We start from the raw sequence: 22,411 nt of genomic DNA on the forward strand, positions 1-22,411 counted from the left end.
AACAAGCTAATTGAACCCCTTTCTGCAAACGCTGGTGGCACGTATAGGAAGCAGACGGATTTTAAAACAAAATGTTTTTCAAGTTTGCTCAAGCTTTTCAGAAGGCTTCCCAGCTGCTGTGAATTACCACACATTTGAAAGAGTAACAACAGTTGCAAGGACAAGGTCCCACTTGCAACTACACAGAAGTAAGCAGCAAAAGAAAGCTGGAACAATGACCAGTTCAGACAGTTATGGGGACCTTCTGCACATTGTACCTGTCAAAATTTAGGGGCTAGCCCCTTGGATTCTCAAGGAGCAGTCAGGAGTGTACTCTTAAAACGCTTCAGCGTGCAGCGAGGGGTGGGCATTTAACAACACACCCCTTGTTTACTTAAGTCAACAGCTGCAGCTGTTGCGGAGAAATACAAGCACTGTGAGCTGCACATCATACAAGTAGTAAGACCCAAATTTGTATTTATAGAACAGTCACTACAGATCATCCCACCCTTTCACCGCACAGAGCCTCGCCAGGCAGGCAAGTGCCTCGGGCACCCTTTAAACGACTAGGCACGCGAGCAACTTTACTCACGCAAAGCAGGCCAGCCTGGGGGCGCGACGCCTGTCAGTCAGCACAACGCCGGGTCCGAGTCCCAGTCCAGCTGCTTGGCTCCTAGCCGATGGTCAGCATTTTTATCCTTTCCATTTCTACCTCCTCCTCTCTTCCGCCGCTGCTGGGGGAACGCGGTCTGGCTTTCTTCTAAACATCCCACCTTGCCGCGCTTCCTGCTGCTTCTCCCTACGTAAGTTAAGAGAGAACACCATTTGAGTCCTCATTTGGATATTCTTCTGTTCCTTTTGGAGTCTGACAGTGATAACAATGGGGATGTAGGTGAATTTAGGAGAGACACAGGGAATACTAGAAAGAAATGGGCTATGTTCACCTAAAACGGTGGCAAAAAATGAGGCAAGGTGGTTGAGGAACACGCTGAGCTAAACTGCTCCAGGAGTCCGGCTCAGAGCTGGGAGGATGCCCTTCAACACATGCGACGTCCCCACAGATGGACCTAGCACCGGTGAAGAAAACAATTCCCCGCAGCGGGAAGAAGCCACAAGCAACGGTGGCAGCCCTGGGGCTCGCCTCTTCCCCTTGCTCCCTTCCTCCAGCACAGCCCAGGGAAGCCACGGGCGCACGACCCCCTGGAAAGGGGGGGCCAAACCTACTGCTGGGGTCCTGGGTGGGGTGATTCAGCACAAGGTGTGCTGAACCCGGCAGCCGGGCTGGGCCTCTGCGCCTGCACAGCGGTCCTGACGGGTGCACGGGCACAAACTGGAGGGAGGCCAACATAAAATTGGGCGCAGACCTTGGGAAGACCAGCGCGAGCCAGGCACGGACCGCAGGGGAGGCCCGGCGTAACAAGCCTTGGGGGAGGCCAACATGAACTGGGCGCAGACCTTGGGGAAAGCCAACCCAAACCTGGCACGCGCCTGGGGCGCAGCGGTAGCGGTGGGGGGCGCTGCCAACGACACCGACTTTAGGGGAAGGCCAACATTAAACGAGGCAAAAAAACCTCAGGGGGAGGCTTGGCATAAGCCGGGCATAAAACTGAGGCAAAGCCGAAGCGGGGCAGAAGCCAGGCACAAACCCGGGGCGGGGGGCTGGCAGAAAGGGGTGCAGAGGCGGGGGCAGCCCCCGGGGAAGCTGCAGGCCGGGTGGGGTAGTGGGGAGGGCGGGAAGGTCCCCAAGGCCGGTCGCCGGGGCGACCCGCGAAGCCGGCGGGCCGAGCCCAGCCGAGCTAGGCCGCCCCTCGGCGCGGGAGGCGGCGCCTCTCGGCGAGGAGGGGGGGGGGGGGGGGGAGGCGGGCCGGGCCGGGCCGGCGCTGCCTTCCGGGGCTCGGCGCGGGGGCGGCCGCAGGCGGCAGGATGCGCTCCGCGGCGCCGCTGCCGCCGGCCTGTCTGCTGCTGCTGCCCCTGCTGCTGCTGCTGCTGTTGCCGGCCGCGCCCGGCGCCCGCGGCAGCCGCGAACCGCCGCCGCCCGCCGGCAACGGCAGCCGGCTGCCCGCCGAGCCCCGCGGCGCGCCGGGCAACCACAGCGGCGCCCAGCTCAGCCCCGTGCCCGCCTTGCTCCGCGACCTCTCCGCGCTCAAGGCCGCCGTCATCGGGGCCTGCGCCCTCACGGCCGCCCTCATCGCCTGCCTCCTGCTGCGCGTCTTCAGGTAGGGGCCGGGCCGCCCCGGCAGCGTCCCCCCCCCCCCCCGCCGCCGCCGCGGCTGCAGGTGCCGCTCCCGAGGCCCCCCCGGAGCCGGAGCCGAGCCTACCTGCGTCTCCTCCGGCGGCGGCGCCGTGCTCCTTTTCCCCGCTGCTCCCTCTTGTCTGGGTCGCTCCCGCCCCATTAAAGACGCGCTGTAAAAAGCGCCTCGCCGGAGCCGCGTTTCCGCCTCGCTGCGCGGCCCGGGGTTTGCGCCGCCGTCCTGTCCCGGCTCGTCCCGTCCCGTCCGGGCCCGTCGAGGCGTCCGCGGGCCCCGCCGGACCGCGCGGCGCAGCCTCCTTCGCGCCTCCCGTCGCTGCTCGGCCTCTTCCCACCTTCGCGCTTTGGGCGGCCGCCGGGAGGCCAAAGGGCCGCCTGGTCGCCGCCGCGGGGAAAGCTGAGGTTGGCTTGATGGAAAGCAAGTGGAAGAGGTTACAACGCTGTCACTGGTGCGGCCTTGCAGCACTCGCGCGCAGGGAAGCCCCAAGCACCGTCTCGGGATGCCAGGCTTTATTGAATTTCTCACCTATTACTAATCTTTTTCGAAGCCTGGCCCGAGGTAAAACACCCTTTTGAAGACTTAAGTATTTAATCAAACTTTTGAGGAATCATAAAGGCTCCAGAATCCTCAAACTTATGAATTTCCTTGCATTTTCTCCTGCTCTGCTTTAGAATGAGCCAGAAAGATACAGCAGGTTTCAGGTAGCCTTTTCCAAGCATGACATAGCATATGTATGCATGGGTGCGCAGATGGGATGTGTGCAGGTGTCGATGGTGTAGTACCTCCTGCTGGCTGTGGGAGACAATCACTTCTTTCCTTTTAATTCAGCTGAAGCAAATAGTCTTGGCTTGAGGAGATGCAACAGAACCAAAAGCGGATGTCGTTTTAGACCACAGCACTACTTTGACTCCGTGCTGTAGGACCCAACCTCTTGACGTTTCAGATGGGTTGATTGCTGATGGATGCAACCTCCCACTGCCGGCGCAAAAGGGGGAAAAAAGCCCAATAGCTTGTGGAGCTGAGAGAGGCGCTGGTGACCAGCGGGAAGCCTGCAAGAAGTCTGCATCGGTTTGGTGGGCTGGTTGTATCTCGTCCGTTCAGCACGGCAGAGCCGCAGCAGGGCTGTCCGTTCTGCAAGCCCTTGGTGCCGCTAAAGCGGGTTGGTGCTGGCGTGCGCTTCGAGTCACGCTGGCCACCCTTGAAACCCGTGTAAGATCTCCTGCTGCGAGGAACATGAGCAAATTAAACTCAATTGCTTTAGAAAGCCAGTCTCCCTGTTGGCTTGTTGCTGAAGCAGAAGAAAAGTAAATATTAAAGCTCAATTTGGCACTGTTAGTGTTAATTATTGTTTATTCCAAGGTAATGGCTAGAGTCCCCATTGTGCGCCAAAGGCTGTTCCTTTCCCACACAGTTGACGCGCAAAAAGTTGTTGCCTGCTCGTGCCTGACTTTGCAATGGAAGGTTACTAACCTTCGGTAGTTAGCAGCAATCCTGACTTCTAGGTAGGGGCAACAGGAAAGAGCCTGGAAAGTTGAGCAGCTCGCTCTCCAGGAAGCAGAGCTGCTCCAGGAAGGAGGAGGAGCGCGCCAGGGCTCCAGTGACAGAAACAGTCAAACAACTGGAGTTTGCCGTTTCTTCCTTGTTCTCTTTTCAAGCAACTCTTGCGTTTTCACAATGGCTGCAGGTGACTTCTCTAGTTCTCCTGTTTCTCAAGGAAATCAGTGCAGGAAGGGCAGTGTTCACAACAGTGATGTTATAAACTGTGCATTTAGAGCCTGGGATGACCAGAAATGATATTTTTCTAAGCAAATTAGTATTTTACTAAACAATTCTTTCCATGCATCGCAATAGCTGGCAAAAGACAATGCAGATAAATTTGCTCATTAAACTGAAGTCGTTAAGGGGAAGCAAGTAAAATTCCTTTTTTTTTTTTTTTTGGATCAATATCACCCACTTGCCAGCCTTATTAAGTCATTGTGGACAAATACAGCAAAGTTGCTAGTAGGTGTATGAGCTAGAATTAGCAAGTCTATAACCAAGTGCAGAATGAAAAGCATGAAGTTGTAGTCATAGTTCTTTTGGCTCTTTGAGAGTTCATTCCCTCTGCCTCAGTTTCTTCTTGCTCTAAAGAGAGAACAGTTTCTGTCAAGGACACCTGGCATAAACCTGAATATTTCCAGCCAAAGAATGCAAACTGATAGCCTTTGAAGACCTTTCCCTATACAATAAATCAGCAAAAATAGGTCCAAGTTCAAGTCACCTTGGGAAGGATAGATGAGTTCTCCCATGCCAAAGTCATTGTTATGCAACTGGTCAGAGGTAATGTAGCGTTAAAGATGCATTAAAAATTCCCTCTGAGATCTCTCCTCGATCTGTAACAGACTGCCCCAGCGAAAATGGAAGATGAAGCTTTAGGCTTCTGAATATGCTTTTTTTTTTTTTTTTTAAATCTGAAAGAGCACTTGTTTGTACACAATTATCTGAGCTGCAAAACAAGACAAGAACACCAACAGGTATGTTTGTTCTGTGTCACACTTACAGCTGTCAAATAGATTGGAGGAGAATTTTATGTTGCAGAAGAGATAAGGGATTCACCCTCAATAAATGTAAAGCTTTTCTCCATCAGAGAAAGCATCAGAATAAGATCTTTGTTCATACTTTAGTCAAAAGCATTGCTATTTTTTTAAAGTGTGATGGATTCCTTTTTAAGGAGATTTTGCTGGAATCCATTCTTTGATTCAACCTTCACTGTGAAATTGCTCTGGATTGCTGGAAGTAAATTATCCTTTTAGATAGGAATTGTAGAGCTGAAATAAGTTAGTAAGTGGCCAGATATTCTTGTAACAGGCGTGTTAGATTGATTTTTGTTGGGTTTGTTTGTTTGTTTGTTTGTTTTGTTAGAGCAGGGTTGGATATATGTCTAGCTTTCCAACTCTGTAAGACAACATTCAGAGATGCCTAGTGGTTCCTTTTAGGAATGTTATGCTCTGAATCCGTTTGATGGTTCTCTGATTCAGAATGTGGTATTCCTGTAAGTAATCTGAATTTCCCCCTTCCTCCTTCCCTTTTTCTCTGTGGCTACTATGGACCAGAAGTACAGCCAAAATAGTCTGCATGTGGCAAGGCCTAATCTGTTACAGTAATGTTTTTTGGCAAGCCTACTTCTGTACTTTTTCTTTCGTATACCCCTGGGTGCTGCATGCTCCCAAACCAAAGCCATTTCCCTAACAGACTAAAGTTCATGTTACTCTCAATCAGATAGTTGAGTAAATTGGATTACCAAGAAACACAATTTCTAGAAGCCATTTATGAACAGATCTTGGGGCTGAGTATGGACTCTGTGATCTGTGTTTTTGATTTTGCATGTCTATCCCCATAACCTACCAAATCTTTTATCCTGGTGCAGCTCAGTTCATCTCACTGCAATGCAACTCTTAGGATCAGCTCCCAGGAAACACCCTTTTTCGCATGTGGCCGTCTATGCTGGTAGACCGTATGCCTTCTGGGAAAACTGGATAAGTTACTTTTACTCAGGTGTGCCTACTGAAAACAACCCAATACTGTAGTTGCAGAAAGCTCTGATAGTTTGCTATGTGTCTTGACCTGCCCTAGAATGAACAAATCCTAAGCTGGGAATGGCTGATATTTATCTAGACTCTGAGGGAGAAGCTACCTGCTTTTTTTGTAATTCATTGCTTTGTTATGTTGCATGTTGTTTAATTTTGATTCTTCCCCAAATATAATTTTCAGCTTAGTTTTGCAGTAATTGAAAAACTGGTATAAATTAGTAAGATTGAGGAAAGAGGTTCAAGCATATGATCACAGGATACAAGACCCATTGTTCTACAAGCTGGTGAATTGCTCCAGGGCATCCAAGGCTTAACCCTAGAGAGTTTGAATGTAAACTAAATGCGCTATAGCCAGTTAGATACTCCAGCAAAGAAAAGAAGGCTGCCAGGATCGGGAAAGAAATATAGGCCATTAAAGTGACTTTAATTTAAAAAAAAAAAAAAACAAAACCCAAAACCTAAACCAAAAACCTCGACTTAGGACCTCGCATTAAAAACTTCCTTTAAGCTCTATGTAGTTTAATTAGGGCCACAGAGAGGAGAACGACAAACAAGACACTTGTCCTGGGTCTCAGAGGTCCTGTCTCTGGAGAGATTACATATTCTTGATGTGAGCATGGCAAGCAAACCGGCAGGAGGAGAGGAGAGGGCTTCACAATCTGAAGTTATCTCAGGCTCTTTGCAGCTCTGATGCAAATAGAGTAGAGAATAAATTTGGTTTCTTGTTCTAGAATTCACTGGCTTGAAGAATTTAGCTAGGTTATACATGTGTCTGTATCTCTCCTACGAAACAAGGATAGTTCCTGAGCACGTCTCAGATGGTGGTGGTCTGATCGCACTATAGCATTTGAAAGTGCACACTGGCACTAGTACTGACCACGAGACGTGAGTGGCTGTATTTTAATTGCTTTCAGGCATCACTGCTTCATTGGACTGCAACAATATCTCATTTACATTTTCCTGAAGTTATTCCCATCACAGCCTCTGACCCTCATGTTAGCAGCGCAGCTGAGCAAGTGGATGCTTGTTCTTTGTGGCCTAATATCTTCTATCTCAAGGATGTGACTGATAGAAAATGCAGCATCTTCAATTTGCTACAGTACAGTGTGTATCCTGAAACATGTATCAATGCATACAGCACCATCCAGAGAGCAGAGATGCCTAGACAGATCAACAGTAATGAAATATCACCAGTCTAATTCATCGGCCAATAATAAGCCTGGAGCTTCCCCTGGTTTCTATTTCCGTAAAATATATATATATTTTTAACTGCCCAGGGAGCCCATTAACAGCAAATAGACTGGTCCCAATACCCTATATAACATTGTTGCAGTTCTAGGAGGAAAGTTGTAACTAGCTTAATTAGACTTCCAAGGACGTTGTTTTTGCGGGGGAGAAGGGGGGTCCACTGCCCCTGAATCCATAGGCGGAAAGTGTTAATGCTTTATTAGAAACGCTGAGACCTCTTTCCCTGGGTCAAGAGAAGCGTTATCTTTTGAGTATCAGGGTTGTAGACAAAAATAGATTAGAGACATAAATAACATAATGAACTAGTGAGTTGACTTGGGTATTTACTCTACCACATGATGCCTCAGAAAGGAGGATGGAGGAGTGCTGCATATGACCGGAGTTTGATCCAAATAGCCCCCAGGCAAAATACAAACACAAAGTCAGCGTTCTGCTCCAGCCCTTATTTGTATGCCATCCCTCCTCGCTATGTTGGGTCTAAAGTGAAAGGTTGATGTTTCTGGCTATATATATGTGTGTGTGTGTGTGTATAAATATATATATATATTTTTTTTTCCCCTCATGATGATGCAGTGTAAGCTTCAGATTTGGTTTTAAAGCCATCAGGAACTATTATGATCAGCTACTCTGACCAACACAGCCCCTAAGCATCTCTGGCCAGCCTGCGCATTGAGCCCGCGGTGATGCTTGAATGCCCTCCGGCAGTTCGGTTCATGTGCCGGTCCGTGACTGACGGTCCTGCTCTCCCTGGGTGCCTGCTCTACCGGTGCTGCGACAAGTGCATCTCTGTCCCGACCTGTAGTGTCCCTTGCTTAGGCTTGCTGGTTACAATGAGGTGGCTGAAGGCAGACAGCAGAAGCAATGTGGTTTTTAAGTGGAAGACCGTTTTCAGCACTGAAATACCCCATACCACTCCTGCCCAGGCTAAATCACTCGGGGAGCATTTCCGCTTGTCGTTATGCAAGGGGCGTGCTCTGAACGCAGCTTCCAGCACACCGTTTGCTTAAAAAACGCAAAGCAAGTGCAGCTGGAAAGTTGTGCCTTTTGCTTTTGCCCACGAGGCCTCACACATCCTGATCCTTTCCAAGAGGTCTCAAAAGTTCATGAAACATTTGTATGCTGTAGTTCCTACGCTGTGCGAGGATGCTGACTCTGCTGTCTGCCTGCAAACAAAAGCTATCGTCTGGGCCCACCCGGCGGTCAATGTGCTTTTCCTTTTGTATTGTAGTCACTGATGATTAAATGGATCCTACTCTGCTTCAGTAGCTTTAACATGCAACAGGGTTTCCTGACGGACAGGTTTATTTTGCATGCATATGGGGAGACTCCCAAGGTTTTCCTTTAAAGTTAGCTCAAGTTATTCATTTGGTATTTATGAAGCCTAGGGGACTTGTTCAAATGAAAAAATGTGAGAACATTCACCACTGAAAAGTGCAGATTGCTGATAATCGTATTAGCAAGATATAATGATGTGGAATTAATTGAGGCAAGGAAAGATCCCATTGCCCTGCTTATTGCACAGAACTGTTTGTAGCAGCTTAGCCAAATGCCAGCAACAAAACAAACTTCTCCCCTTTCCTAAATGAGTCCGGTGGTTAAGTGGGGGTTGTGAAGGATTAGTAGATCACTGTGTTGAGCGTTCTGCTCCAGGTCCTCTTTAAAAGGTAGCTCAAATAGAAGCCCAATTAACTGCTGGAGGTTTAAGGATTCTAATTTTCCATTTGTAAAAATACCTATTCTACAGTAGTTGCTTCAAACATTCCAGAATTGGTGTTGAAAGATAAACTCCATAGAATAAGATATGTTTTCTAAAAGAGGGAATGAGTTTGGCTATCTTGCAGCAAAATGGGCCTGATAGGCAGGTAGGCTCTTTCAAAACCACGTGAACCTATGGAAACCCATTGCAGACTGCAAGGCAAGAAGTACAAGCAGTACCAACGTGCTTCATTTGTTCGACAGGTAGACACACTTTAGTTGTAATATATGTTTATGCTTCACAGCGTGAGTAAACGTTTCTTGTAAAAGCCATGCATTCCTTGTAAGATGAGACCTTCTTGCGTCACTTTGCTGCTAGGTCTTGGCTGAGAAGCAGCATGAGACAGAGAGATGTTTTCAGAAGGATTTTCAAGTGCTTGGGTTAAGAGTCCTACTGCACTGGATATAAAATTGCTAGTTTTAACAACAGCAATAACAGAACAAAACACCCTGTGCTCTACGTGACACAGCAGCACAGATTGCTACAAAGATTAGATGACAGGAGAGGACTTTCGTCATGCTTCTGGTGCAAATTTAGTCTTCAGCACGGTGAGGAAATGAAAACTGCTCCATCCCAAGGGCTAGGACCTGTTCAGTCTTGGACTAATGCCCAAAAACGATGATAGGCAGAGGTGCTGAGAGTTTCATGTCAGAGCTCTTTCACATTCACAAATTTAATTTTCCTTTATTTTAAGTCTGGAAGGGACCACTGCGATCATTTGCTCTGATATCACCAGACCTATAAACGCAGATCTTGAGTCCCAGTCTCTTTGTAACGCTCACACCTTGTCCCTGCTGCTGGGTAACTTAAAAAAGACAAGTTCCTGATGCAAAAAATTGCAGCGCTGAAACTAACACACCTTGCGTGGCTTGCCAGGGCAAGACTTCTTGACAGCAAAAGGGTACTCGTGACGTGCTGTCTGCTCTGAGCAGTAATTGTGATTACTAGAAATTAGGGAGTGCTTGTTCGCGCCTGCAGCAGTTGCCCGTTGCATTCTATAAAAAGTCAGAGGGAAAAATTGGGCAGTTTGTTAACTAAAATCATCCTCTCTTCTTCCCAAAAGCTAGCTGTATATGTCGATACCTTCTTTAATATATATTAAACATGTGCTGGTATAAGCACAAAACTGAATTTATACATGAGCAGTGTGAACCTGCTAATCCCCATTAAAGTAGTAGGTGAAGTAAGAAGGACCCACGCAATTCAAGCTAGAGGAAGAGAATTAGCTGAGAAGCCACGCACCAAATGGTTGTTGACTGAAAGCAAGTATTAGAACATAGATCTCACAGAAGAGATGATGCAGGCACTTGAGCATCTCCATTTCTAAAAGATGGTGCTCGGGAAAAACAATCGTAGCTGATTGTTTTTCACAGCACTTAGGCAGTGCCAAGTGCAAAACTCCTCGGATAAGGCTAAAGGTTGTTTCTCCAGGAGTTGTGAGCTTGCCTTGACACCCAGAAAAGAAGGGAGCAGGCTGCTTGTACGCAAACACCACCTCTCCCTTGGCTCCTTATAATCCTGCCTCGAACATTACCTCCTCTCGGTAGGGTTTAACCTGGTGTTCTCATCTAAACGTGTTCCCTAACCCTTTGGCTGCTTCTGCTGGTTAAGGCTGCGTCTGACTTATTGAGCATGGCAGCAGGAGGACCCGGTGGGCTGCTGTGCTCGCGTGCTTGCCCCGGACACCAAAGGATCGTCGTCTGGTTTGTCAGCAGCTGAAAGACTGACGTTGATCTGGATTGCCGTTGACAAGAAACTGTGCTCTACACTGACAGGCACAAACGGTGGCCTTGGGAAGGCAGGGGGAGGGGACACAGGCTGGCTCTGCAGCCTGAGCATCTGGGGAGTCTCAGTCAAACGGGCCGCAGATTGGGTGTTGGTGGGCCACGTCCCTAGGGAAAGCGGTCGGCCTCCCTAAGGAATTCTGTATGAACACGAGCCTTTCCTCCCCACCTCTGTGTTTCAGGTCTGGCAAGAGGATTAAGAAGACCAGAAAGTATGACATAATCACAACTCCAGCCGAGCGGGTAGAAATGGCTCCTCTGAATGAGGAAGACGACGAGGACGAAGACTCGACAGTGTTTGATGTGAAATACAGGTACTGCCGCGAGCCCGTCCAGTTCAGGCTGCTCACTGAGCTCCTGCTAGGGAAGGCAGGTCTTTTTTTTCCTCGGTCGTGCCTGCTTGACAGACACGAGGCAGTCGTAATCCCCCTGTCACTCTGCCCAAGCCTTATCTCTCTCCTGTGCAGCTCCTCCTGTGCCTGGCTTCTCAGCACGCAGCTGCTCTGTGCTCTTCTGCTCTGACAATAACCATCTCCCTATCCCGAGGCGCTCTGCCCTCCTCTTTCCTCTGCAGAGCAGCACAGCAGGACACAGATGCCCTAAATAGTTAACAAGGTTAAACAGCCTGAACTTTCCTGCTCAGACAGTTGTTGTGGGCTGTCATTCCTGTACACACCGAAGTTGTGTATACACACACACACTAGATGGAGGACTGTGTGTCAAGGGCTGCTTTCCCAGGCGCCGTTACTGCAGTAGGACTAGGAGGGAAATAGGGGCACATCTCCCCTGGCCCCTGCTCTCATGTGTTTTTGTGACAAGGAAAGGACTCTTGTCCCTCACTAATGTTGTTAACAGTTAACGTTTAGCGACGAACTTTCACTAAATGTGTTTGTCTTTTTAAGATACAAGTGGTATGACAGCCCAAACCTTTTGGTGCCTATTCTGGGCAAGAAATTTATAGCAACCACTCAGCGCATAAGGATTCTGCACATTGATTTATGGCATCAGGGTATCTGCACCTCTTATTTTTGTTTGCATCAAACTATCTATAACGCTAGAGTTGCATTCTCATCCAAATAAGGTCTGTTCTAAAATCTGTGTCTCTGGCTGAAATAAGCCCTCCTAATTATAAAAATGAAGATCTTGACAGCTCATAACTGGAGATTTAACAGACTTTACTCCTGTTGCCCATCTCCTGACTTTGGAGAGGGGGAACAACGCGCTTGTTCTAAGCACATGTATGCCAGCATCTAAAACACATACCACCACATGCTTTGCTGGTCGTTTTCAAAATAACCATATTATTTCTCTGTAAAAGTCAGGCAGGAGTTGGAAACCATAGACCCAAGGGGTGTCAGTTGTGCTGTGATGTATAATTAGTTCCTGAATAAGAAGATTCCTGTCCATCCTTGCCTGACTGTTGCCACTCTCATTAGTGCAAACAGGAGAGCTATAGATTTCAGGTGTGCTGTTTCTCAGGCAGCTTTTATTTTAGGACTGTGCTTCATTAAGCCTAGAGTGGAGAGTAAATTTGTCCCTACATGTCCTACTTTAACAGCCTATGTCTCCTGGTCCTCTTCCTCCTAACTGAGTGGAAATAACCGAGTACTTTTTCTCTGTGAACTTTTGGTAGCAAGATCAGAGGGATTTTTTCTGAAGACACAGAATACTCTCAATCATGGCAGTGCTTCAGAAAAAGATGTCTAATAGTAGAACACTAGATGAACCAAGAAGAGAGTTGCTGGAAACAGTCTGACTCATGAGAGGGCTGTAGTCATGTTACTTGTCTTTGCTCCCGCAGAGCACACGCTACTGCTGCTTTCAGAGAAGTCATTCAGTCTTCTTGGGTTCCTTAGCATTACAAATGGCTCTTCACCTTGCAGGATGCTCTATTCGGAGACAAGGGGGTTTTTGATTCTTAGCCAACCTGTTTGCTCTTCAGCTGTGGGAGTTCCTTCTCTTCCCCCAGCACAACTGCTGTTAGATTCCACATTTTCAGAAATCCTTGCTGCTTTAGACCTATGGTTTTTAGCTCGAGCACAGCTACCTCAGTCTAGAGGGCGATATCATCTTACAGACAACTGTTTATCAGAACTGAGCACGGGAAAGCTTCTCTAAGGATATGTTTGCCACAAGAAAGCATCAAGCTCTGTGGTTCCTTTGAACATCTCAGACTATAGGTGTGTCCTCTGTATGTCAGTGAACTAACAGGACTTCAGTCAGGGTTCCCCTTGCTCCACTCAAACTCAGCATTCAGGAAGTAGCTGCCTTGTGCCATCCAAGGCTTCCTTTGTTCTTTGCAGCTGTATTCATATTTCAGAAAGGTAGCATAAGGGGAGGTATCTTTACAGCCTCTCTATGAATAATAGGAATTATAAATACAATTGGAGTTACAGGGTTGTTTTGGATATTCACCAATGCCTACAGTTTTAAAGGAGCCTTCTTTAACTGCTACTTCCTGAAAACTACTTCCCCTCTTCATTATCTCAAAAACAAACAAAAAGTGCAGCCATAAGGAGTGAACTTGCAGAGGTGTCACTAGGGCTGATCCATAAGGAATGGGAGGATACTGCTGTTTCAGCTCGTTAGCTAGCTAAAACAACATGTAATGAGCTGCAGTAACCTGGAAGCAATTCTGAAAGGGGACCAAGGAGTGACAGGTGTGTCCTGACAGTTACCCACAGGCTAGAATATCCTGTGCTTTTATGTGTTTATTTTTCATATTCAAATGAAGGTGCCTCCTTGCCAGCAGTTTGTGTCAGCTGTGGCAGCCGTCTGGTTTTATTCCATCAGCCTCCTAGCAGCGGCACTGACTTGGCCTAAGGTACAGCAGGCTTCTGGCCCCCATCTGTGCAGTGACTCTTGGCAAGGTGCTGCTTCGCATACTCAAGTGCTTTGGTGATTGTACCATTATTGGGATTGCTTTTGGAGAGGCTAAACCTAATACAGCCCTGTGCTGCACAAGGATCAACTGGTGTAATGATGAGAGTTATGACTCTGATTTTCTTAATTTTTTATTTCTTTGCAACACACTGGTACTGAAACATCTGCCTATTAACCAGACTACCTGTCGTTCAGTTTTGTAAAGTATACACTGCCACATCTACATCAGAAACCATCTGTCCAGAGTCATTCAAACCGAAAGTCTTCAAAGTCTCTCTGGCTCCAGGATAGCACATGAGATTATCTGTAATCTTTTGACTTGTTCATTGTTTATTTAAAGGCTGTGAAACTGTGAGGAAATTAGTCCATGCTCTAGAAGGTCTGATTTGCAATGGCTTTTGCTCAGTGCTTTCCACTGGGAAAGTACCTAAAGTATTTTTAAAAGACTGTCTTTTGAGAAAACATTGGAATGCAGGAAAAAGGGAACCAGTTTTCCAAAGAACAACGTTGACGGGATATGTTGGCTGCTGATGGACTGTGAGCGTTATTCAGTTCAAGCCTTACTCATCTGCACTATAAGGCAAACATGCTTGCAGATCTCTAGGGTTACCACCAGCATGGCAGTAGGGGAAAGTCTGAAGAGCTGGCCTGGAGTACCATGACATTAGCTACCTCTTATGCATAATACTAAGTACGTGAGTCCAGTATTAACACAATCCTTTGGCTGATACACAGCTCATGAACAGAGAATCTCACTTTGAGTTTGTAGCATAAATCTTTGCTGAGGAGGATGTGGATAGGCTCTGGGCTGGTTTGTTTGGGGTTCCCCTCAATGTTGCTGAAGGAACTGCACGGATGCTTGCTCCCGTGTTTGGGGGAGTAATTAAGATTCTGTGCTATCTCCCCCACATAATGCAAACAGCAGTCTAATTAAAAGGCAGTCGCTGTCTAGCAGCAGCAGGGGAGTAGTGACATATACCTCTCCAATTGTTCTCCAGCAGTTAATTTTCTCCTATAATGCTTTGTCCTTGTATGTATTTGTTTCCAGCCTTACATGAGGCGTCAAAGAACAGCAGACAGCGTAAATCGGGCTGTTTGACAAAGGTTGTTAAATTTTTTGGGGATGCTTTAACATTTTGCGGTCCCAGTAGATCCCACCCCCGCTTCCCTTGGGCTGTGGAGCAGTGAGAAATAACCACCTTCCTTCTGTAAAGCAGGCTAATGAGACCACTTCAAAATCTTAACCAAACAATCCCTTCTGTGGATGCAAAGCCACCCACTGCCTGCCTCTGACAAAAACAGAAGAGTGTGTGTGTGTGTGTGTGTGCTGGATTAGATGCCCCTTTTGCAATCTCATTTCAGTAGCAGGGAAGCAGTTCTGTCAATGGCTTCTCTAATCCTGAGAGCATGGTTTCTGTGTGACAAGACGCTGGAAGCGTAAATCAAAGATTGTCATAGAGCAAAGATGCCAAATCACTTGGGCATTAACACCTCCTTAAGAAGCCTCATGAAAAGAATTTTTTTTTTTTTTAATATGGAGGAGGATTTTCTGTGTGTTTGCTCTTATTTTAAGAGAGGCATTAGGATAAGGAGTTGAGGAGTGATTCTGAAATTGGTATAGAGCTATACAAAGAAAGCAAATGGAATATGGGGAGGATTTTTGTTTCTTGATCACCAACTCTGATCCAATCTGTGTGGCTGAAGGCTGAAAGATCTCTGTTGAACTGATGTTTAGCCCATAAGAACTGGGTCGGTCATGGTTTTCCACACGTCAGATATTTTTTCATGTTTCATTAAGGGATTACACTTGCTGTAAACCTTGGAAAATGAGGTAGTGGGAAACTAAATCCCATGCTGTAGGTGTGCTCTCATCCCAACAATAGATCTTAATTTTAAAATTTCCCTTTCCTAGTTGCTACTTTAACACTGACTTTCAAAAAGGTGATAGAAAGTTGCACAGATTTCATGATCTTCTGCTTGGTGGTGCTAAATCATTGATTCATCAGACAGTTGGTACCTTGTGACAGTCGAGAAGAGAAGAGTAAAGTAAAGGCAGTAGGTTACAGGCAAAATCCTCCAATGCACTAGTGTTAGCATCCACCCCCATCACAGCGCATTCTGCTTTTTTGTGTAAGAGTAAAGAAATCAGAACAGTTGCAAAAAGAAACACTTTCTGGAAATGTAATTAAAATTGTTAGGTTATTAAGCTTATTAACTCTAGTGTAGCTCATTGGGGGATTTCTTGTCAGCTTCAATAGAAAGTTGAAAACAAGTACTGAATAAATTCTATTGCGCCTTGTACATGAAAGGCTTTGAAAGTGCTTCAGTAATCCAGAATATTCAGCGGTGTCTCCTCTCCCTGCTGAAGCACGGCTTTTTGAGGCAGCGCAGTCTGTTCTTATTACGCTTGCTGGGCCCAGCTGAGTGCGTTTCACAACCGTCCCTGCAGAGTGTTTCGATTCCAGGGCGATACATGCCACATGAGAGTCCGGAGCTGAGGAAGAACTGAATGTAAATACCAGAGCTGGAAATTTCCCAAACCAGATGTCAGACTCCTAAATAAGTACTGAAAGAAAGCCACAAGTGTTTCTTGGGCAGATTGGAACCTCCCTTCATCTTGTAAGCTAAGTGAAATTCCTCCGCTTGTGTTCCACACGGATTGTCATTTTTCTCCTCTAACAGCAGCAGCACCAACAAAACAAACAAGCATTTTAGCGTTGTATCTTCCCAAGTGCACTTGAAGGCAAGAAGATTTGTATGTAAGGGGTGGAGGCAGGCAGAGGGAAGGGAACAACATTTATTCAGTCGTTGTTGTACTATGGGGCTTTTGAGATCTTCCAGGGCATTTCAGAGGAAGGATGCACTACGTGTAAAGGCTGGTGTAACACACGTTCACCCCTTTCCCAGGGACTGATAGCACTGAGCTGTGTGAAAATGTCTTCATTGCCATTGCAGGGCTCAGCCTTTGATGCACTTGAATCTTTAGGGAGCCTCTCTGAGATACATAGATTACAATATTGGTGTCTTCTCTTTGACTCCGTCCTTTCTAGAGCATACCTATGTGTGCAGCTCTCAACAGAGCATGGTATTGTCTGCTCATTTCAGCAAGGTGTTTACTCTCAAGGGAGCAGGTGTAATGGATTTTTTTCTTATTTTTGCAAGAGAAAGCCACAGGCCGTTCTGGATGGTGATAGGTGAATTGCACTGGGCTTTGTAGCAGCTTAATTCCCCACCACCACCACCAGGCAGCAATGACAAGCTGTATATAAATGGAGGGCATCATTTATTCTCATCTGAAGGGGGTGCAAATCACTAATTCATTCAGCCACTTACTATAAATGCAACCACTTGCCAAAGCTTTGGTGCTGGTGTTAACGTTTTCCCATGGGTCTAAGGAATGGAGGAAAGATAGTCAAAAAGCATTTTTTTTGTTTGGTTTTTGAAGGCCGGTTTCATTCCTCACTGGGCGGTAACAATTGTTACAGAGCACAGCACAGTCTGCTGGCTAGTTCAGTTAATTACGTGCAAGAAGTGCAGTCCTGCAGGAGGCTCTCACCTTATTCATGAGAGTGTAAGAAATTCGTGTTAAGACAACCTTCTTTTTTTTTTTTTTTTTTTTTAAAAAAAAGAACCCTGAAGCAGTTAAAGCAATAGGGTGTCAGGAAGCGTCCATAGCAAGTAGGATAGCGTGTGCGTGTTGGTTATTAACAGGACACCCTATTCCAGGGCTGCACTGATGTGAAAATGAATAGTGGGTCTCAGATGTCATTTTGTGTGCTGTGAAATAGCAGCCCCCCCTTCCCTAGGCTGCATTGAGGCAGGTCACAGGATCTTTCAGCATTAGGGTTTTGTCTGATGCAACTTTGCTTTTTAGTTCGCTTGGTCTAGCTTCTTCCAGCACAGGGTTAACTTCAGATCAGTGTCCAGTGTCACCATGGAAATCAACTGCTGGAGGGAACTGATAGCAATCACAGTGAATAATGCTGTCTATTCTTTTGTGGCTTTGTTTTTTCCACCTTGCACATGAGTTCTCATCTCTGCCCCTGAGCTATTTAATTGCAAATCTTCTACAGCTGTATTAATTCCTCCTGTTCTCCAGGTAGAGCAGTTCCATGGAGCGATGGTGCCCTGCAAGATGTCGTTCTGCTGTCAAGGGACCTGCTGAAGCCGTGACTGTGAAAGGAGAGGCTTTCATCTCTGCAGCATGAAAACCAAAATAGAGCCTGACTTCCTCTGAGGTGCTGTTTGTACAGCAGGTTGTGGATCTTCTGACCAAAATGTCACCATTCAGTTCCCTGGTTTCCAAAGTACTACGTTGGAATGACTAGAGTTCCTCCTTCCAAACTCAGCTCTCTCTTGCTTTAAGAGGTTTCAGTGTCACTAAAGCATGAAGAGATGCAGCCCTGTGTAGTGACTTGCAGCTCAATATGGTCTAAAAATGTTTTGTAGAAGGAAGAAGAAAAGGAAGACTGAACAAAGCTGCCCCGAGGACTTATTTTCTAAAATCTTAATTCAGTACTTCAGTCACTGTTAAACAGATCATGCATTTAAAGCTCAAGTGTATTTTTCTGGGCCTTACAGAAGTGACTTCTTATCTAAAGTGATGATGTAAGCCATGCTGAAATGCCACATTATGTTTAGTGTAGGACTTTTTGGCGAGGGGGGAAGAAGGTAAAAGGTTGACTCATGTAGAAAATTTTCATGACTTGCTACTGATTTTTTTTTTTAAAGAAACAATTGCACTAAACTTTCATAATGACATTCTCATTGTCCCAAGGAGCTCTGATCAGACCAACTTAAATAAGTGAGACCACAGGGAAAGAGGAAGAATCAGGCATGCCCTAAACTACAACAATATTGGATTAAAGAAGATATATTTTTGTAATTTTCTGCTCTTCCACAGGGAGTAAAACAGCATTTTTATACCATCTTGCATCCCGTGCTTGCTGTAACTTATCTACCAGTCATCTGTATTACCTAACACAAGAGTCCTCATGTGAAATGGTTAGATTGCAAAAAGACAACACTGCTTACTTTTCATGCAAGTTTCATGTAAATAAGATTATCTGTATCAAACTGGAAGTTTTCCCCTACCACCTGCTTAACCAATCCCGTTTAACTCAAGGATGTATTTTTTAACCCTTACTCCCTGCTATGCTTCATGCTGCAGAGGTCAGAGCAGTGGGACAGCACTACAGGAATTAGATTACCAGCATCTGGATGGATCACACCAAGAGACCACAAGCTCACACACATTCCAGGCTGTTGCTAGAAAAGGCAGAATTAACTAGTTCAGCTCCTTTACTTTGTGGTTTTCCTAAAATGTAACCACATGATGCAGTTCAGATGAGTTCTCCTTGACCTGTGTATTCCTCTATTTCCTGCATCCTTTAATCCCTTTTTTTCCTTTGAGTTTTTAAGCTGGAACCTTGCTTTTTGGGGGGTATTGTGCATTTTCTAATTGTTTTAGGATTGTCCCATCATTTGCTTGAGCCTGTAGAAGCCTCTTGCAGTGCCAGCCCCTCAAAGACGGCAGTGTATCTGGCAAACCACCATCGTTCTTGCAGTGGGAGTTGCTGTTTTTGAGGTGGAAAGGCTGATAGATTGGAGGCTTGCAGAGAGCATTAAACTGCTTTGTCATGATGCTATTACCTATGCCAGTTCTGAACAGTTAGGTCCTGCAGTCAGCAGAAGGAGGTGAAGGGGAATTTTCTAGCAGCCTTGTGCTCTCATCAGAGCTGCTTCCCGTAGCATAGCTTGCTTTCCCTAACTGTGACTCGACAAAGGCTCTGCAACCAGCCCACTCAGCCTGGGTGGAAAAATCCCACAGCAGACTGTTGCATTATTATTAGTCATCAAGGCAATATAAAAATACTACGTTATTTTCATTCATGGAATGAATTTGAGTCATTCTATATTGCCGTTACTAAGCAATATTTAATATGTCAGCTAAGAGGTAAGAGTTGGAGGACCTGCTTCCAGGGCCAAGCAGGCTGGGTTCTCACTGATCGGAATCACAGTGACCAGTAGGTTGAATGATGCTGCAGATTGAGATTTAACTTGGGGATTTCTTTTTCTCCCCACTAGTAAAGCATGTTACAGATTTAGGCTGGATGATTCTGAAGGAAATACAGTATCTCTTCAGGGTTAAAGTACTCTGAAGACCAGAGATTGAACTTCTTAGGCAGACTGAGTCCTTTTGAAGTAAAAGGAGTGGCAATTCCAAGAGGAAAGGCAGGTTAAAAGCTTCTGTTCGCATTTGCTGAAGGGGAGATAGCACAAAGCGGCCACCCTCTCCGAGCAAACACCATGGCAACGTGTTTGTGTCCACGCTTGTGCCAAACACCTTAAGTTGAGCATCAGGCACTCTGGAAGAGCGCTGGCGTGTGAATGAAACTTTGTTTTCCCAAAGGAGAGGCAAACTCTAGTTATATAGGAGAGAGATGAGAGGTAAGGGTATGTAAAGGGTACTACTTTTCAAGAAGAGTCAGCTCTTGAAGTTAGCAGGAGTTTTTCCATGGCTTTAGTAGATCCAACCAGGTTCCTTGCTGAGTTGGGTTGGCCATCTGCTCCACTTGCTTGTGGCTAAGAATTGCACCATTTCCATAGCACAACTGAATGTCAGTGTTGGATAGTTGGATTGAAGCCATTTATTTTAAGATGCGGAAGGTGCCCAACTGCCTCTGGAAGTCTTTGACTCCTCTGGAAGGTCCCAAGCCGTGTGCTATAAGCTAATGAGCGCTTGGAGAGAAGTGGCAAGTGCTTTGTGGAAAACAAGACCCACCTCACCAGTTGTTCATGGTTTTTAAAACTAACGGAAATGCTTGGTTTGTTACTCAGTTGCTGTTGCAAGTGTGAGGCAATGTTTACCTCTCTACAGAAGTTGCTGTATGTGATTTAAAGTGTCTAGGTAAATATTCTATAGCTATATTTAGTTAAGATTTTAAGAGCACTTGATGTGACTCATCTAATAGTATATATATGAATATTTTTTTAATGGTAGGAATTAGTTTAAAACATAGTTTTAATAATTTGGATCATTGAATTGAAGTAGATCTAGGAGTCCATTGGAGAAGGAAAAGCCATTAACCACTACCTAAATGTTTTATATTACTGTTCTGTGCATCTTACACTGTCAATTTAATCCTATTGTGACTGTAAGGTATCTTAGTATTTGCTGCTATTTTGTGTTGCATAGCCAAGCTTGCTTTGTTCAAGACCAGTTTTTTTTTTTTTGAAAGTGTATTTTGTTACAGAAAATGAAAAGAGAAACATTATTATAGATGTCTGCCTGCACCTCAGCTCACTGCTTGCAAAATCCACTAACCAGTAGCAGAGTCAAGCAGAGCAAGCAAATTAGAGGCTGTCCTCTTTGTGCATGCTGTGCCACAGAGGAAGAACCCTGCGCAGAACTGCAGCTTCTTTACTCTACCCACAGTCCTGTCTGCAGAGGTTTCTTTTGAGAAGTCAGAAGGTAGCATGCCATGCTTGCCAGTACAATTAAGTCAGAAGTGCACAGACAGCTTTGGTGCCCCCACCCCCTTCCCAGCAGATGTGGAGATGACTGCAAACACTTGTCTAGAACACTAACTCATACACATGTCAATGCTTATCCTACACCTAAACTGACTTGTAGAAGTCTAAGGAGCACACAAGCACTAACGCATTTGAATGATTTGTTAATAATTGTTCCCTCTAATTTGCTGTATGTACGTGGTATAAGCTCTGCAGGGTTGTGGGCTATGGTTTTCGATTTTTTGTTAGAGGAGGTTTTGGATGACAAGTTATCAGGACCATGTATTTCATTTTGTGAAAGTGTTTGACTTTGTTTAAAAATGTTTAAGAGAATTTGTCATTGTGACCAAAGCTTCCCTTTTTTTTTTTTAAAGGAAGATTGGTAAAAACAGGTTTGAATGGACATCTCATGTTTCAGTAGAAACTACCATCATTAAATATGTTCTTGAAACTCCCCTTTGCTGCCAAGTGTTGTGTTTGGGGGGGGAACAGAATTGGGGCTGTTTAAGAGAGACCAATTTAAGAGAGGCTTGCGTGATCCTTCATTGCAGAGGGCTACCAGTACCTGCAGTATAAAGCCCTTGGCTAGTGAGCCCAGGCCAGACCAACATGTGACAACATGGGGAGCCTGGTTTCCATAGCATGGAAGACAGACATTTAGTCATGCTTCATCAAGCAGCTAAGATGAGGTGCACATCTGCAGTTACTGGCTATTGGAGACATGGATCAGAGCAATCCGAGGCTTGTTTGGTTTGTGTGTTATGGTCATTTTGGCTGCGCTCTGCCCAACTCTGAAGTGCAGACACTCACCTAGAACTTGGAGCAGAGCAAGGAAGGGTTGCCAGTTGAGGACACAGATCTATTACCCCTTGCATGAATCAGCTCTGCCTCTTCCCTCTCCCATATACCTCATGATCATCCCTGCCAAGATGTCTTCATCTCTTATTTGGTAAGAGATTCCATAATAGTCTTAAGAGTAATTGTGTGCTGTAGACAAAGGGCAACTGTTGTCTAGCTGGTGCTCTTTAAATTACATCCTGTCTGTAAAGTGAAGCTAAACTTAATTCAGAATAAAGTTATCAAAAAGGTTTAGGTCTTCAGCTATGAACCATGACAGGTCAGCTGTTGTGCAGTAAAGCTGGTCTTTGTAGGGAGTTCAAGATCCATCAAGGTGAGCACCAGTCTAATGCTGGTGGAGCTGTGGTTGAACATGACAGCCTCCCTTCTCTCAGTGTAGGCTGCAAATGTGAGGGTACCGTATCACACACAGGCAACAACTGCAATCTGAGTGGACTTGAATTCTCATCAGAAGAGAAAAGGGTTATTTAGAAGGGAAGCAGAAGACAAGCAAATGATGAACAAACCTGGAATGAAGTATAAGCTAAGAAAGAGCTAAAAAGATTGAGCTTGATGAAGATGTTTATGGCT

General features: G+C 45.8%; 1 protein-coding gene across 1 annotated transcript; it reads left to right on the forward strand.

The window, feature by feature from the left end:
• The first annotated feature begins 1,902 nt into the window (after nt 1–1,902).
• Nucleotides 1,903–21,438, forward strand: FAM174B (family with sequence similarity 174 member B). Its single transcript, XM_068958758.1, has 3 exons — nt 1,903–2,195; nt 10,768–10,899; nt 17,568–21,438. Exons 1-3 carry the CDS (start codon nt 1,903–1,905, stop codon nt 17,569–17,571), a joined length of 429 nt encoding a protein of 142 aa, XP_068814859.1. The 3' UTR covers nt 17,572–21,438.
• The last annotated feature ends 973 nt before the right edge of the window (nt 21,439–22,411 follow it).

This window comes from Struthio camelus, chromosome 12, assembly GCF_040807025.1.
Source record: "Struthio camelus isolate bStrCam1 chromosome 12, bStrCam1.hap1, whole genome shotgun sequence".
NCBI classification, from domain to species: Eukaryota; Metazoa; Chordata; class Aves; order Struthioniformes; family Struthionidae; genus Struthio; species Struthio camelus.